This window comes from Tachypleus tridentatus, chromosome 1 (genome assembly GCF_004210375.1).
Source record: "Tachypleus tridentatus isolate NWPU-2018 chromosome 1, ASM421037v1, whole genome shotgun sequence".
NCBI lineage: Eukaryota > Metazoa > Arthropoda > Merostomata > Xiphosura > Limulidae > Tachypleus > Tachypleus tridentatus.
Window position 1 is genome coordinate 66,088,188 of NC_134825.1, and position 17,392 is coordinate 66,105,579.

Genomic DNA, 17,392 nt, shown 5'->3' on the forward strand with positions numbered 1-17,392 from the left:
ACCTTATTGATTTATTAAGTGAGTTGAATAAATTAAATAACTAAGCACAAAGTTTTAACAACATTATAAAATAACAAGATAGAGTCAAAGTATTTTGTAAGAAGCTTACTATATGGGTGACTTGTGTTGAAAACAAAGATACCATACTGTTCCAGTTACTTAGTGATATCAAAGCTGAGAAACAAATAGAACTTTGTTCTGGAGAGTTTGCAATTATCAAGTGGTATTTGAGCCATATGAGCAATACACTTTTATGAAGTACATTACTGTTTAAAAGCTTTGGGACAAGAGAATATATTGTCATACTTTCCATTATATGGGGCTAATTCTTCAATGCCATAACAAAATGTAAATTTGTAACACTATTGTAATACTTCACTGTTTCCTGTTAACAACTGAATGAGCCATGGGGTAGAATACTTATTCTGTAGAATTCCCACACACTTGGACTAAAGGCATGTCATAAGAGTTCTGCTTAAATGAACATGCTGATCAAATTTATGGTCTGAAATAACTGTCACAGTACCCCAAAACTGAACTTTTGATGATTGAAAAAGGGATGGAAGGACAAGTCCAAGATTGAAATATTTGAGTCAAAGCACAGGTTGTACAACTGCTTGAAGAAAGCTGAAAGATACTTCAATGTATAGCACTTACTATGAAGTACAGAGAAGGAAATGTGATGAATTGGGAGGTGTTTTTCTGTTGAGGGAATAGAAGATATTTGCAAAATAGTTGGACCAATAGACCAGTATAAATACCATCAGATCCATCCAGTAATTTGCACAGTAAAGAATTCTACTAACAAGAATGAACCCAAACACTCACCCAACCTATGAAGAAATTACTTAGCTAAAAAAGAAACTGCTGGAGTCATTCAAATAAAGGTTGTTTTTTCAAACAAAACATTTCATGTTAATTTTCAGATTTTTCCACCAGAAGCAGCCATCAGGTTTGTGTATATAGAATAGTATTGTCTAGAAAGCTCTAAAAATAAAATTTACTTTAAGTTTTGTACTTCTTTTTTTTCTGATACAATTTATTTTCTAAAAGGGGCAACTTGGAGAACACCAGAACACTTAGTAGTACTAGTGCTGCAGTCTGATAACATGTACAAAAAAATGGATGGAAAATACAGTTTATTTGTATGGAGAAAGTTTAAATAAAATGAAAAATTACAGACAAAAGATTTTAGTAAATTAAATCTTACATTTTTTTAAAATAATATTGCAGAAAGATCATTGCAGTTAGCAAAGGATTAGTATGAATATTTAAGTCCTACCATTGTTTACGATGAAATTAAGTATGCTTGTATTCAGTGAGGACAAAAGTTTCAAAAGAAATCAACAGGAAATGGTCAAAATAAAACCAATACTCCTTCCTATTCCTGGGTTTCTAGACACAACCTCAAACAGTTACTGGTAATACTGTATGTCTGTGTGTATGTATATACACTTCATCTATTGGCCACCTCATCTATTCCCAACACTTTTCTTAAAGAAATCCAGCATTAAGTGCTGCTTTTATGAATTTCATATGGTACTGTGGTCCTTAATACAAAGAGTGTTGTGCAAGTACTGAAAAGTCACAAACTCCATTTCACAGATTACTCCTTTCTCATCATAAACAACAAATCATGATAAACTTTTCAACTTAGCAGCAATATACTAACAGTTTTTATGGATTTTTCTGAAACATTTTGTCTGTAGATACACTCTTGCACAATACAAGACGGTATCTCACCTTGCTTGTGTCAAATAGAATATTATATGGTAAATTTTGTACCCTTTCACACAGTACTTAACTTTACAAATGAGTTTCAGAAATGTGAGACAAGCTTATACATATTGCATTTACAAAGTAAATGTTAGATAATTTCATTAAATACAATAAAAGTTATTTTTAACACTTTCACTTTATACTTAAAATAATTACAAGTTCACGTTAACGCTTCTAGGTTTAAATCTCAATTAAATTTACAAGAGGAATACAAAACATTATTAAACATAAACTTTCTCAAAAGCACCAGACCACGAATAGATAAATGATTGCACTTAAATGGAATATATTTTGATACAATGTTAAGAATGGAACATTCATATGTCTCTGCATGTCAAATACTTACAAATTTAACTCTTCAAATGACTTAACAGAATACAAAGGGGAATTAGGATCATTTCTCTGGACTTCAACATCATTGGTGCTTTTAATTAACTTGGATCGAAGGATCTTTTTCATCAGAGATAACTCAGCTGCAGAAATTTCTGTCATGGAATTAGAGAAGACATGTTTCTGTATAATCAATAATCAACATTTTTTTTTTTTTTATTTGTGATGAATGCATACTTACAAACCCATACAAGTTCAGTAAATCAATCACTTTTCTAATTGTTATCTACTATGTCTAAGACTTAAACTAAAGGAGAAAAACGTGATTTAAAAGATGTTCATTCTTACTTGTCCAACCAGAATACTTTTATTAGGAAGAATGATTTTAGATAATGGACAAATCTGAATAAGAAGTGTGTATGTGGTTAATATGATTACTTCATTTTTGTCAGTATTCACTTGATTTAAACAGAGGGCTTACTCTTAGTGTTATTTTTTTCATTGTTATTATTATATAAACTATGCTAAAAAAAAACAACTAAATCAAGTAATCATGGTTTGGAAGTAATTCCAAGCTTGTTCATTACTCCAATGAATGAAGTATGTAATTCTACAAACTTATGACTGAAAGTAAAACAAAAGAATATATATAATAATATTTCAACCACACTATATATGCTACAGCCAGCACTGAAAATGCCTTTTGCCCAGTTGCAGGACTCATTAAGTTTGTTGTATTACAACAAACATACAGTGGTAAAGGCACTATTTATATCATTAATTTCACGAACAGAATATATGTTATGAAAGACATTAAGTGAATTTTAATTATTATCAACTGCATTTTAAATCATTTAGAAATATGAATTAAAGTAAGAATTAATAACAGTATCATTCATTTAATTTGAACACCAACTATTAATTATTTATAACATAATTATAACTTTAAAGAGAACTTTGTATAACTTGCAACAAAAATTGATAACTTGTGCCAAGATTACTTCAAATATGTCCTATGAAAAGCCTATTTCAAAGTAACTTTTCTTATATGTATAATAGATTGAGAAATTCCCTTAGAAAGTGTTTTAAACTTCATAATACATTTAACATTAATGTAGATAAAATGATAGAATAAACTTCTATAAACTATCTGTATCAATTTCAAAAGCATAAAAACCTATCTTACCACACCACATACAATTAATAAGCTTGCATTTTGCAGTTATTTATAAAAATTAAAACTAACAATTATTTGTGGACAATTGAAAAAAGCCATAGAATTTAAGAGTATGGAACATGACCAACCTGGTTCCTCAGTATCTCCTGGTCCTTCATTTTCTGAAACATTAACTTTTTCGCTGCCACTTGGAGATAGCTTAATATCTTCCACCTCAGTACAGATGACAAAAAAATAAACATAGATCCTTAGGTAAATCCAATAATCACACGTTTTAAAAAGAACAAACTTTGTTCCACTTAATTTGTATATTGTCTCAATAATGGCATATTATCACATGTTAATTCAGCTTGTAGCATTGCATTTACATATGTCTAGTTAGTTTTTCCTGCTTCTGGAGCTAGATGGAACAAACTTGACAGGCAGACTTTACATGTCCTGGTAGTGTCCTAATCTATTTGGTATAGACCATCTCTGCCTAGTGTGTACCAAGTGAGGCTAAAATGTTTCTTAACAGTTTAATGAGACATAATAGGGCCACTGAGCTCAAACCTGGCATCAAATTTTGTGTTTCTGAACCTCAGGATTCCAAAATATTCATATTTGTAAATATGTTCATAGCTCCCAACCAAAAGCTAGCAAGATCAAACTTGGTGTGTGTGCTCAGGTATAGACCTCCATTTGGATAGATACAGAAATAACTTGTGATAAAGGAGAAAGCTGATAGTACACTGGGACTCTGTCAATCACGAAGGATCTTTGAATCATGTCACAGATTGCAGGTATTTTATGCCACCTAATAGGAAACAATGAAATACTAATACTAAATAGCTCATTTTTAATGTGTTTCCAGTTTTTCATTTCTCATAACTGTTCAATAACCTGGGTAACATGTTTTATGAGAAAAATCTTGATGGCTTATATTCTTTTTAAATGAATATTTAAAAATAATCACAGAAAGGCATAGAAACAAATGGATTTATATTCATAACAGTCGATGTGATACAAGGAAGGATATTTCTTATCTCATCAGCTTGTTAAAAAGTTTTGACAGGATTTGTTTTAGCAGTGTGAATGCTTTGGTAAATGTTATTTTATACGGTTCTTAAGAAAAAGTTTTATAAACTTCTTCAAATAGAAAATTAGATCCCTCCTGCCACACCAACCTGTTACATCCTCTTTTTCAGGATTAGCAATACATGTAGTTCTCTCTTACATTTACAACTATATAAGTTATAGCCAATAGACAAGCAAGGTTTTTGTCTACCAAATAATGTACTATAATATGTTGGTTTCTGTATAGATATTTGCAGATAATTTCCTAAGAAAATGTTTTTCCCATGGAAACAATATTCTATAGATGGATGGTGTTTTAATGGTTCACACTGTGTCACTATAAATGCCAGAAAAATTGTGATAGCTATGGGGCATTGTTTTTTAATGTTATTACTCTATGTTTTTTTGTCGCATTATTTTAGTAAATAAAAATAATTTAGTGCATTGCTACCATTAGTATGAAAAAGTGGTATTAAGAGAGTTTTGGATCAAGGTTTCTCAAAGATCAGTTTTATAAATACAGTTTGCCCTTGCATTACAGCCATTTGGGTTTTGGAATTCTGCCCAAATGGAAATTATATGGCATGACCAATAAATTCAAGGTACAATCTGTAAATTTGTTCTTACATAATTTTGGGGTAAATATAAACAAAAAATAATTAAACATATAAAATGCAAAAACAATTTTGCCAAAAATTACATTTTGTTTTAGAAATGCAGAGCACATTTCCAAACTTCAATAATGTAGGTGGTGCACTTTGTTCATATCAGTAAACACTTTCATGACAATCATCATACAGTCACACAGTTGTTTTTTTGCAGCATTTGTCTAGAAAAAGGGTATCAGTTTGAAATGCAAGTAATACACCAAGTGATTACTTGGGGGCATGAAATTTGGTGTTTTAGGAGATTTGATGTCAGAAGGAAACTTAGCTGTATTGCTGAAACTTTAAGGCTTGATACCTCTACATGATAGAGAGATACATGATAAAAAAGAAGAAATCAAGGCAAGTGCTAAACTTTCTGATGAAATTCCCTTCCTGGTAAATAAATGGTTGTTTGATATGTTAAGGAATCATTTAACTTACACAACATAAAACTGAATGGTGAGGCTGCCAATGATAATGTAGAAGCCGCATGAAGATACCCTAATGAATTCAAGAAAATTATTGATGAATGGGTTACAATCCAGAACAAGGCTTCATTGGATTTGTTATAGAAACATATGCTGCTGGAAAATTTAAAATAAAGCCCTTACTACTGAACAGTTTCAAAAGGTTCTAAAGAGATATGCCAAGCCTAATGTACCAGTGATTTGGTGCTCAAATCATTCTTGGTCATTCTTGGATGACTAAAAGTATTTTTCAAGACTGGTTCATCAATTTCTTTGGTCCTGTTGTTGAAAAGTACCATAAAAAATGTAATATTGCCAACAAGGTGCTGCTCATCTCAGACAATGTACTAAGATACCCAGTTAACTTGATCTTTCTGATAATGTAAGAGTCAAGTACATTCACAACAACACAACTGTACTGTTCCAGCTAATGGATCAAGGTGTTATCTCCAATTTCAAGAGATATTACTAACAGAGAACTGTGAAACAACTCGTTAAAGTTACTGATTGAGAGGATAAGCTTAAAGTTCATGATTTCTGAAAAAAATATAATATTTTGAATGCAACAGGTAACATCACCAAGTTGTGGAATGAAATAAAGAAGTTAATTATTAATGGTGTGTGGAAAAACATGCAGCCAGAGAATTCCAACCAACAATTTCAAACAGAAAGAGAAGTTCATCTAAACATTGTGGCAAAACAGGTTGGGCTTGAAAATATCAAAGATCATGTGGTGGAGTTATTAAAGTCCCATGGAGAAGATGAGTCGAATGAGGATCTGATAACGTTGGAACAAGAATAAGCTGTAGAAGACGATAACATTAAAACTACCCATGAAACTTCAGATGACTACCAACCACTTATCCTAATTCTTTGCCCTTCAAGAAGTTGTGCAAATCCTTAGTGCTAATGATCCCAGCCACAAAAGCAGCCTAAAAGAGGACTATATGATGTCATGCATAACTACAAAGTTCTGTACAAGAAGATGCAGCAGAAAGAGCAAACAACTCTTGATATATTCTTCATCAAAACAACAGAGCTTACACTACATCAAGATGATGACAATCATGATTCTCAGGATGAGACAGACATCACTACCAGTACTGAGTTTTCCTTCCTGTGTAAAATGTAATTATTTTTGTGTACCCACTATTATTTCTGGTGAGTAAAATTATTAAACTATGTCAGTTGATTTAATGTGTTTAAAAATGTTTTCTTACATTCCTGTGTGCATTTTTATTAGTTTTGTAGATAAAAACATTTCTATAAGAATGTATCTACACTTTCAACATGAGAATTAGTGGGAAAATAAGGTTGAGTTACGGAATTTCACACTACAGAAGCTTTTTCACAAACACATCTCTTTTGTACGAGGGGGGTGAATGTATTGTGATATTGTCAAATGCACTAACTTCCCTCAGTCACTTAGAATCTGCAATATAACTATGAGACTTGACAAAAAATGCAAAGCAGAATTGAATTTTATTCTCCAACTTTGAGTTACAAAGAATAAAAGGAATAGGACACAGCATATAGCAGTGTGAATCAATATTCATTCCAACAAAACACAAACAAAAGTGAAAAGTGCGACAAAGGATGGTACAGTTACTGTAGCTTACAGTGATCCCTATGCAAGAGAATGTGTCCTAGACAAAGGAAACAGCATGTTATACAAGAGAAGACAATAATGGTATTCTCTTACAAGGTATGTGTGCACTCTCCATGTCACTGTTGATGATTGTATCCTTAAGGTAATCACTAAGATGCTCATTGAAAAGTTTACTTAAAGAATGTTTCTTGTACTCATGATGTTGTAGTAGTTTTGTGAATTAAACATAAATGCTGATAGAACTTTGAAAAGGTAATTCTTGTTGTGGGTCAAAAACAATCTAAAAAACAAACTTACCTGGTCAATTAGGTAGTGTTTTAGTACACAGTTAAAAAAATTATACCTGTTCTGGAAATCTTAATTTCAAAACAGATGTGAGACCAAAACCTTTAGACATTTTTCTTTATTCTATTTATTTCCTACTGGAGAATTTATTTTTCAACCTTTATTACAACTAAATATATATATATAAAAGAAGTGTAAAATAAGATACATACCTAATGCCAAAAATTATAAAACTTATTTGTCCAAAAATGGAACAAGCATACCGACAATAATTGTTCAATTCATAACCTGAAACACCTCAATCTCTAATCCATCTCAAGAGAAAAAAACATTTAAGGGATTTTAACCTCTCCTCATATAACTTTTCCATCTCGGATATCATTGTACAATTCACATTAGTTACTTGTGTATTATATTATCATATTGTTTATCCCATAATTTCATAGCTTCATCACTAATATTAGTATTCTTAAAAGTTAACTACATCAGGGCTGTAAGAAGGTAGGAATTGTAATCCATACAGTTAAATGAAGCAGTCTAAATTTGCCAACCAAAGTAATAATTCATATTCATTTTAAATCTATCCAATTAGTATAACATGACTTGTTTGTGTATTTTTGTAATGCAGCATTTATTTTATTTTGGATACTTCTTACAGCAATTCTATGAATAACTAATAATCCCTACTTTCCATTAAAGTTTTCTTTTCTTTACTCTTTATAACTGCTGCATATTTTTTATTTAAGATCCAAGATTATGAAATGTTTTTTACTTCAAATTATTACACCATCCCTCTTATCTTTATATAGAATATAACATTAAAGCACAAGAACAAACCTCTTGGTCCATCTAGGTTATCCTATCCACTAAATTAAGTGAAACTCTTAATAAAAACAAAACCACCTCAAAGCCAGCAATTGGCATTCAAATATTTATTGAGCTTTCCCCTTAAGCTCCTTAAGTTGACAGCATCCATTCCAGATGCCAACAATCCTGCCTAAATTGAAGATAATTCTTATCCTACCAAAATTTATATTTGTAGCCCTAGTCCTATTATTCAGTATGGAGAAAAATGATACATCAACTCTCTTTTCTCTTTATAACCTGAAACACCTCAACCTCTAACTCAGAAGAAAACCACTTGAGGGATTTTAACCTCTCCTAATATAACAACATTCCCATCCCAGATATCATCCTGGTTGCCCTTCTCTGAACTCTTTCCATCAATTCAATGTCCTTCCTAAGGTAAAGAGCCCAAGACTGAACACAATACTCCAAATGTGGCCTAATCAATGACATATATATTTAAATAGGTTATAATTTCATTATGTATTAAATATTTCTGTAGATACAACTTAAAATCCTATTTTCCATACCACAAACAAACTGATCAACCACTACACCAAGATCCTTTTCTACCATAGGACTGTTAAGGTTATTCCAACCAAAATTATCTTCCTAATTCAAACTGTGATATCTCACATGCAATTTATTCACCCAACTCATCGTATAACAAGAATAATTTTCTAAGGCAGCAGCATCTTCCTTACAGTAAACATTATCCAAAACTTTAATACCACTGGCAAATTTAAATATTTTATTGACCATTTCTTTATCAATGTAATTGATGCAAAGACTGAGTTGTGAGGTACCCCTCTCGTAACATTAATCCAGTTCAAATAAACTCCATTTATAATAGCTCTCTGCTTTCTTGTATCAAGCCAGTTTTCTAATCAACTGAAATAACTTATTTGACAAACCTTTTCATGTGAAGCCTTATCAAATGCTTTTTGAAAATCCAGACATCCCAAAAGCTACACCCTTATCCTTATCTACATAAGACTAACTCTCTCAAAGAATGGCTAAAGATTTGTAAGGCAAGATTTCCCCTTAGTAAAATTATGCTGACTTTGTTAAATGACTTCAAAAAGCTCTTTTTTTTTTTTTTTTAAATCACACTTTAAAAATCTTTTCCCACCAGAACTACTGATATAAAGCTAATAGGCCTGTAATTATTGGGACAACTTGTATCACCTTCCTTGAAGAGAGGGGAAACATCAGCCAGTGGTACTTGCCAACTACTTAAGGACATACAAAAAATAGTAGCAAGTGGCTCACATATCCAATCCTTAATCTCTTTCAAAACTGTTGTGTAAATATTATTTGGATCAGAAGCCTTGTGATTCTTTAAGACTTCCCAACTTTTTATTAACATGCTCAGAATTAATGTGATCATTTTGTTTGATCTTATTTAGATCTAGAACCTGTTCATAATATAAACCTCATTAACAGTTGAATTCTTTATCTCATTGTATAATAGAATGTTTCATTCACTTCATCAGTTTCATCTGACAGTCTGTAACAAATTTCACCTAAACTCCTTCTCCCCTTATAAATATTTAATAGAAATCTGAATTGATTCAACCATTAGCTTTGATATTCTCAACTTCAACAGGTTATAACTTGCATTTTACATGAAATTCTACTACTAACTCTCTTTTTAAATCTCTATCTCAATAAAGTAACATATATATCCCTGTATTTCAAATAAAATTTGGACATCAATACTGTCTACATCTATCCAAATTTCAGCTATTCCTACTGTATCAAAATCTTCTGTTCCAATCAGTGCTCTCATCATCCATTTTATTTCTTATACTTCTAGCATTACAATAATAACACTTTACCCCACCATTAAAACTACCTTTGTACTTTATTATCACATTGTACTCCTCTCTACATCTCATTTTTCCATTATTCAGGTCTTTCCACTATCTACTCCTAGCTTTACGTTACCTTACAGTTGTGTTAATAGCTCTTGTAAACAAGCTAGCTTCTACCCTATTTAAATGTAAACCACCTCTGACTCATGAACCAAATATAGTACAGTTTAAGTTTCCTTACATGTTATATACAGTTTCTGACTAATAATTGTGATAGTTCAAATGTGGAATTTATCACAACTTATGACTAATAACATTTTTTTATAAATGCATTATTTTAAAATTAAAATATTACAAATTTCATAAAAGTACAGTATTTCAAAAATAACATTAGGCAAATTAAATATACAGTTAATTACCCTCAGTTTAAAAAGTAATGGGAAGGAAAGAACATAAGAGAGTTATTTTTTTATTTTTTTTTTTTCCAAATATTTAATTTTCCAATTTTACTGTGAGAAGAAATGAATCAAAGGTTATCAAATGGCAATACTCATAGAGTTAAAACAGATTTATAGAAATATAAACTCTTTTGGGGCAGGAGTTCTAAGTTAAAGGCAGATGTGGATGATTAATTAACAATTTACTTTAATCTTATTTGAAGACAGTTTAAGAAGCTTGTTTGAAGTTCTCCAGTTTTTGTGCTTTGGACTTTGCGACTATTGTTAACAATGCCTGTCAATGGTAGCCACTGAAATGTGATAGTTTATACCACAACTATCATATCTTAATGTATGGTACACAAGAGAAAACCTGTAATAACTATTGCAAAATAATGATTTATAATCAATAGTTAAATGTAACATATCAATATAGAGAAAATATGAAACAGTGTAACTTATAATTGTGAAATCTCAATACAGTATGAAACAGTTAAATAAATGTCACCTAAATCAGTATATAGTAACATTACACACAAAGAACTATCAGTGTTACTGTTACTTGAAAGTATTATAAAATGTAAGCCCACTACAATTGCGTTAATATTAATCATCACTGTATTTATGTAATAAAAGGCGTCACTATTTTATCCAATGTAATTTGACACAAAACTGATTCATAAAATCTTTTAAACTTAATTTACCACTTTTCTTTATTAAACTGTTTTTTTATCTTTTGAACTTTTCTTACTTAGTTTTAACATACAATTTTATTTAAAACAGATGGGCCTATGAATATTATGACGGATTCTCCTCGTTGGACTTTAAAAAATATCATAGGCAGCTAGTTCAGTGTGTGGCATTGAACATAGCAAAAACTTACTTTAAAATGTTTTTAGAAACCACTATAAAAGTAATTAATGGTTATTTACTAAGCATATTTAATTTTAACTGGGAGTGACACACGTGTGCGAGATTCCAATGGGTATTCAATTTATTTAGTATTACTAATACTATGATAAGTAACATACAAAATTATATGTCGCGTTGTTTTCTCTTACCTTCTTATATAGACTTTTCTCTTGCTCATCTGTGTATTTAGCCCAATCGCCTACACCAGCCATTTCACTTAATAATAAACCTGATGAAACTACACTTTTTAAATTTTTATGTCAAAAATATATGACTATATTTATAAGTTTGCATTAATAGTTAATGAAACATACATTTCTATAGCGCCCTCTGTCAACTATAAAAATTACAATAAATAATAAATAAATAACTTCAATTTTACACTTCTTTTGCACAACTGTAAAATATTTCTATTAGGTATTTAAAACATTTAAGGAAAAACGAATATTGACATATAAACTGAAATTTAAGTTCAGACCTCTAATTTACCTATGCTGAATATCCTGCATTAATAATTAATATAATTATTTTATGCATATATTTCTCAAGTAATTGCATTATTCAAACCGACAAATTTATAAACAATAAATTTTATACTTACAACCTCTTATATCTTGCCTACGATAGCTCAGTAAAACATCAGGCTTCGATACCAGAGGTGGAGCACAGTTAATCTACTGCTTTAAAATTGCGCTTAAGAGTAATCAAACAAAACTCTCATATATTGATTTATATGTCTAATTTCGGAATTTTATTTTTTGAGATTTAATAATAGTATGAAATATTGCAGATATAAAGTATCAGCAAAACTTTCATCTTTGTATTTTATTACAGGAGTATGGTAGTTCAGATTTAATTATTCTGATTCAACTTATCAAACGAAAATATTTTCGTTAATGAACTATCTACTACAGTTATAACCGTCCTGCTTTCGTTATAAAGGGTTGTTTGTATTTTACCATAACCGGTTGTAAACTTGAAGATGACCTAGGAAGGTCACAACGTTTTTCTTTCCTCTCCTTATTAGTAAAAGTGTTAATACCCATACCAGCCGTTCTGAGATAAATTTTTATTTCAAGTGGGTTTCTCGTCATCAAGAAATCCAGTAATTGTGCATGGTTTGTGTCTACACAGATTAAAATCCTGAAAACTTTTTGCTCCAGTTCATTTGAACAATAAATGGTACTTAAAATAAACCCCTGTTGGGAAGGCAAGTTTCGAGTATGTGTTGTAAAAAATTTTAACGACATAACAACAGAAACACGCACTCTCGGAAATTTTAACATATCGAAGAAAAGCACGTCTCTGATACTGAGTCGTAATCGACTAAACTGGAGATTGTGTAACCTCAGAATGGAAGTAAATAGGTTCCCATATGACCAACAGTCAGGTCAGTCACAGGTTCACTGCAAGTGAAAAAGAGAGAACATATGTTGAGTTCGTAAATATGATAATTCATATGGATTTATCTTTACAAAAGCAACACAAAAGTTATATTCACAAGCCTCTTCCTAGGAATACAAACTAACGAAAGAGCACCTCTCAAAAGCTGTGCGAGCTGTATTTAGTACATGCAATGTGGAAGAGTGTCATTTACATTGGACAAAGTATATATCTACATAAGTGTGGGGTTGCTAAATAATATCACTTAATGTCAATAATTATGTAAAAACACCACAGTCAGTTCAATAGACGGCTGTTAAAACAAATCAATTCTTGTAATCACAGAAGAACTTCTACTAAAGTAATATTTTTCTAAAGATAATATATGTATGAAGGCCTTGAAGACTCAGATAAACCATGAATAACCAAGATGAGAGGGGCTTTGTAGTTTCCTTGATCGGTTTTCTATATTACAAATAGACCCGCTACAGTGGAAAATTGTTTAATAGCTTAGGGGACAAAAATCCGTTTTTTCTTCACTAAAAATGCAACAAATGATGCTCAAAACTAGTCACTGGTTCTGTTACTTGTTTTTTCATGAAGATTTCAGCCTATTCCGCAAATGGAGTTGTCTAACTAACTGATGTATTTGAGCTGTATTGCGGGTATTAGTCGTATGAGCAGTGCTTTTTCTTTTTTTGGAAAAAGTGGTGATACTCATATACAGGGTGTTCATAAAGTAAGTATTTATTTCGGTAAATTACTTATTTTTATTTATGAAGATGAATGTAAAAGAGCGTGTGATGGTTGTAAAATTACGTATTATGGGAAAGAAATCAGATAGGAGTTTGAAAGAAAATTTAACAGGCTTTGTTCTACAAAAAAACAAAAAAAACAACAACACGTAAATTGCTTAATAAATTCAAAATAACAGGATTTGTTTATTATGTGCCATTATCTGGACACCCATATGCCTCTGAGCATGTTGTGAATGCAGTAACAAATGTTATGGATGAAGACCCAGGTATGTTAATTCGCACTGCATCATGTAGAATTGGAATACTCAATTCAACTATCCACAAAATTTTGAAATTGCACTTGAACAAGAAAAACTACCCTCTTCATGTTTTACATGACTTGCATGAAGAGGATTATCCACAGTTAAGTGTAATGTGTGCTAATCTCATTGAACACATTCAAACAGAAAATTTAATGAACCACATTGTGAAAAGGTTAATGTGAGTGTGTGTTTTCTTATAACAAAGCTATATCGGGCTATTTGCTGAACCCACCGAGGGGAATCGAACTTTTGACTTTAGCGTTGTAAATCCGTAGACTTACCGCTCTACTAGCTGGGGGCGGAAAGGTTAATCTTCATAATTGTCGCATATGAGCTGATGAGAAGCCACTCCTAACGTTAATATCTGGTTAGGTATGACAAAATCTAAGATTTATTAGCCCTTTTTATTTGCTGAAGCTACAATTACGGGCGTTATTTATCTGGAAATGCTTCAGCAATTCCTAGAAACACAACTTTATCGTACACAACTATCTTTCAAAAAGAAAGAGAGCCTTGTCATCATGTAATAATTATTCGGGAATACCTGAATGAATGATTTCGAAATCGATGGATCGGACGTAAAGGAAACAGGCCACGAACAGTTCGATCTCGAGATCTAATACCCTTCGATATTTTTTTGCATGGAACTTTATCAAAATAATTGTCTATCAAACGATAGACATATTGTAACAGCTATTAAAAATAACCACTGAAATTCTCCAAAATGTGTTTTCCAATGCTGCTGACAGATCCGAGCTCTGTAGAGACACTGATGGTGCTCATGTAGAACCATTTTCATTAGTATTCATTGAATGTATGCGTTCTATCGTGATAAGCTTGAATTTTACCTATTATCGATGTTTTTGCAGAAATAGATACTGACTTTACATACACCTTATATGTAAGAAATTAAGAGATGAAATCATACTGAATCATATTTTTTACAGAAAATTCCAAATTTTCATCATATTCTCATCTGATGCAATATTCCAACTTCGTTCCTTGGTTTTTGATGTCTGCTACTGAATGACCTTTTCGGAGCAATCATGACTCTACATACCTTTTTTGGTCAAAGTGTGGAATGGGTGGTTCAACAGGTTTTAAAAAAACAGTTGTGCCGAAATAGTTTCTGCCATCAAAGAAACTTTGGTTGAGATGGCAATCACATTCTTATGCAAAACCCCTCATTCTCATTCCCTGAAAGAAATGGGAATGGAACTCAGAGCATGTTTCAAATGTTGCAATTCTCCTAGAAATGTCTTTTCAATCAGTAACTGATGAAAGCTACAAATCGTATCTCTTTAATTTAGCTGAAGTTTTAGTGATAATTTTCTGATCTCCATCTCACCAAATGTTAAATGAGTATAAACGTTTCCAGGCCAATGTTTTTTATCACGCACATTTGTACATTGTGCTATAACACCATTTTCACTCTCAAGCAACCTGTTATCGATCCATTTTGGAAGGGTTTTTTTAAAAAAACTTCAATATTAATTTGAGGATTCTTTTTGCAATCTTTGTGGTGAAGTGAAACTCCCAGAAAGTGAAGATTTTCGGTGGCTTCAGCGACATTTTTATAATATTGGGCCTGGAATAATAAGTCTTTCTTCAAACATTTGTACATGAGCTTCTATCTTTTGATCAGCCTTGTACAAGTCTATATTATGCTGTTGTAAGTCCAAACTTAATTCAGATAATTCTTGGAGAACATCAGTTATCAACCCTAGATCCAATAGAAATTCTGCGCTTGTAATTTTTCGCTATAAGCTGTCATTGCTATTTTTTGTCTCTTGTTGAATCATGCTCTCTTCAAAATGTTGCACTAACCCTTCATATTTTTCCAAAACAGCTAAATTGGCCATGAAGTGCCATCTGTGATTAGTATAGTGCTACCCAATTACAGAAGAAAATTTGTTTTTCATAAGTCTCTTTACTCTTGTTCCTCACATTTTTGGCTGCATCATCATATATCACACAAAGTAAATAACTTTTCAGGTAGTATTCACTCATTCTGTAAGACTGACAACAATCAAGTAAAGAATCAAAACTTTCTTACACAGTAACATTTTCAAGTTTGATCAAGTCCAAAAATAAGTTTACCTGCGATGAACGTTAATTCCAAACAATATAAATATCAAGGACAAGCATTTTTTTTGACGGGGCTTCAAAACCGTGACCCTCAGATTGCGAGTTACGTAGATAGAATAAACACAGATGACTCCAAGAGTGGCAAAGCATTCTGATAATGTGGCTATCTGTGAGAGCTCAAACATATCCTCAATTTACAAACAGTAGAGTGCTGTCAGAAACAAAATTAATATATCGCAAACAATTTTGCCATAGTTGTTCGAGGGCTAATTCTGCGAACTGCTCTCAAATTTAAAAGTAATATACCAAATAGAAAGCAGCTAGCCAACACCACTCACTACTGTCAACTCTTGGGCTGTTTTTTTTTTTTATACAAACAAGCTCCCCAGAGGTACAGTGGCATTTCTACGAACTTATACCGCTAGAAAACGGGCTTTGGTACCTATGGCCCGGCATGGCCAAGTGTGTTAAGGCATTCGACTAGTAATCCGAGGGTCGCGGGTTCGAATCTCGATCACACAAAACATGCTCGCCCTTTCAGCCGTGAGGGCGTTATAAAATTACGATCAATCCCACTATTCGTTGGTAAAAGAGTAGCCCAAGAGTTGGCGGTGGGTGGTGATGACTAGCTGCCTTCCCTCTAGTCTTACACTGCTAAATTAGGGACGGCTAGCACAAATAGCCCTCGAGTAGCTTTGTGCGAAATTCAAAAACAAACAAAAAAAATGATTTCCAAATAATTTAAACAAGGAAAAAATATAACTGAAAGAACCTTGTGATAGAGGCTCTAAAGATTGGACACAAAGGTTCTTTTTTGAGGCTCTCAGGGATGATTGAAATAATTCACTTGAAAACTGGTATTATATAGATATATAATATCTATAGATATAGGTAAGATATAGATATATTCCATACCAATAATCAAAATTGAGTTTTTCAAAAATTGTAAGCCTGAACTACCAAACATATGGGTCAAATGGATTTGCAACTTTCAGGGCTGGATAGATGGATTTAATGAAAACTGGTACGGTTAAACAAAAGATCATTCAAAATAAGAAGCTTCTTTTAGATGTTCAATATTTTCATATTGATAACCTAAATGGTGGATCAGCAGGTGTTTAAGTAGCTTTTAAAACTGGCTTCACATACTAAAAACTTGGTAATATGTAAATTATTAATTGTTTTTTGTGAATTTTCTTGAGTAATATACTAGTAATTATAATTTGTAGGCACAAAATATAATAAAAATATTGTTAACTGAGCATACAATTTTAAATATTGAGCATTAATGTAATTGTACAAGAAATAATAAAAAAGATCAGAAGCACTTTTTTTATCTATCTATTATTTTTGAAAATATAGGTACAAAGAATTTTGAATTTTCTCGAGTAATGTACTAGTAATTATAATTTGAAGGCACAAAATAATAAAAATATTGTTAACTGAGCATACAATTAAATACTGAAGGTTAATGTAATTGCATAAGAAATAACACAAAA

The 17,392-nt window shown here is 31.6% G+C and overlaps 1 protein-coding gene across 1 annotated transcript in view; it reads right to left on the reverse strand.

Annotated features, from left to right (window-relative positions):
• LOC143250818 (DEAD-box helicase Dbp80-like) overlaps positions 1 to 11,703 on the reverse strand; it is a 45,672-nt gene extending 33,969 nt beyond the window's left edge. Inside the window, exons 1-3 of the mRNA XM_076501869.1 lie at positions 11,512 to 11,703; positions 3,415 to 3,499; positions 2,126 to 2,264 (exon numbers count right to left, since the gene is read on the reverse strand). Of these exons, the coding sequence (XP_076357984.1) occupies positions 2,126 to 2,264; positions 3,415 to 3,499; positions 11,512 to 11,574 (287 nt within the window). The 5' untranslated portion in view covers positions 11,575 to 11,703. The remainder of the gene's footprint in view (positions 1 to 2,125; positions 2,265 to 3,414; positions 3,500 to 11,511) is intronic.
• Between the last annotated feature and the right edge of the window lie 5,689 nt (positions 11,704 to 17,392).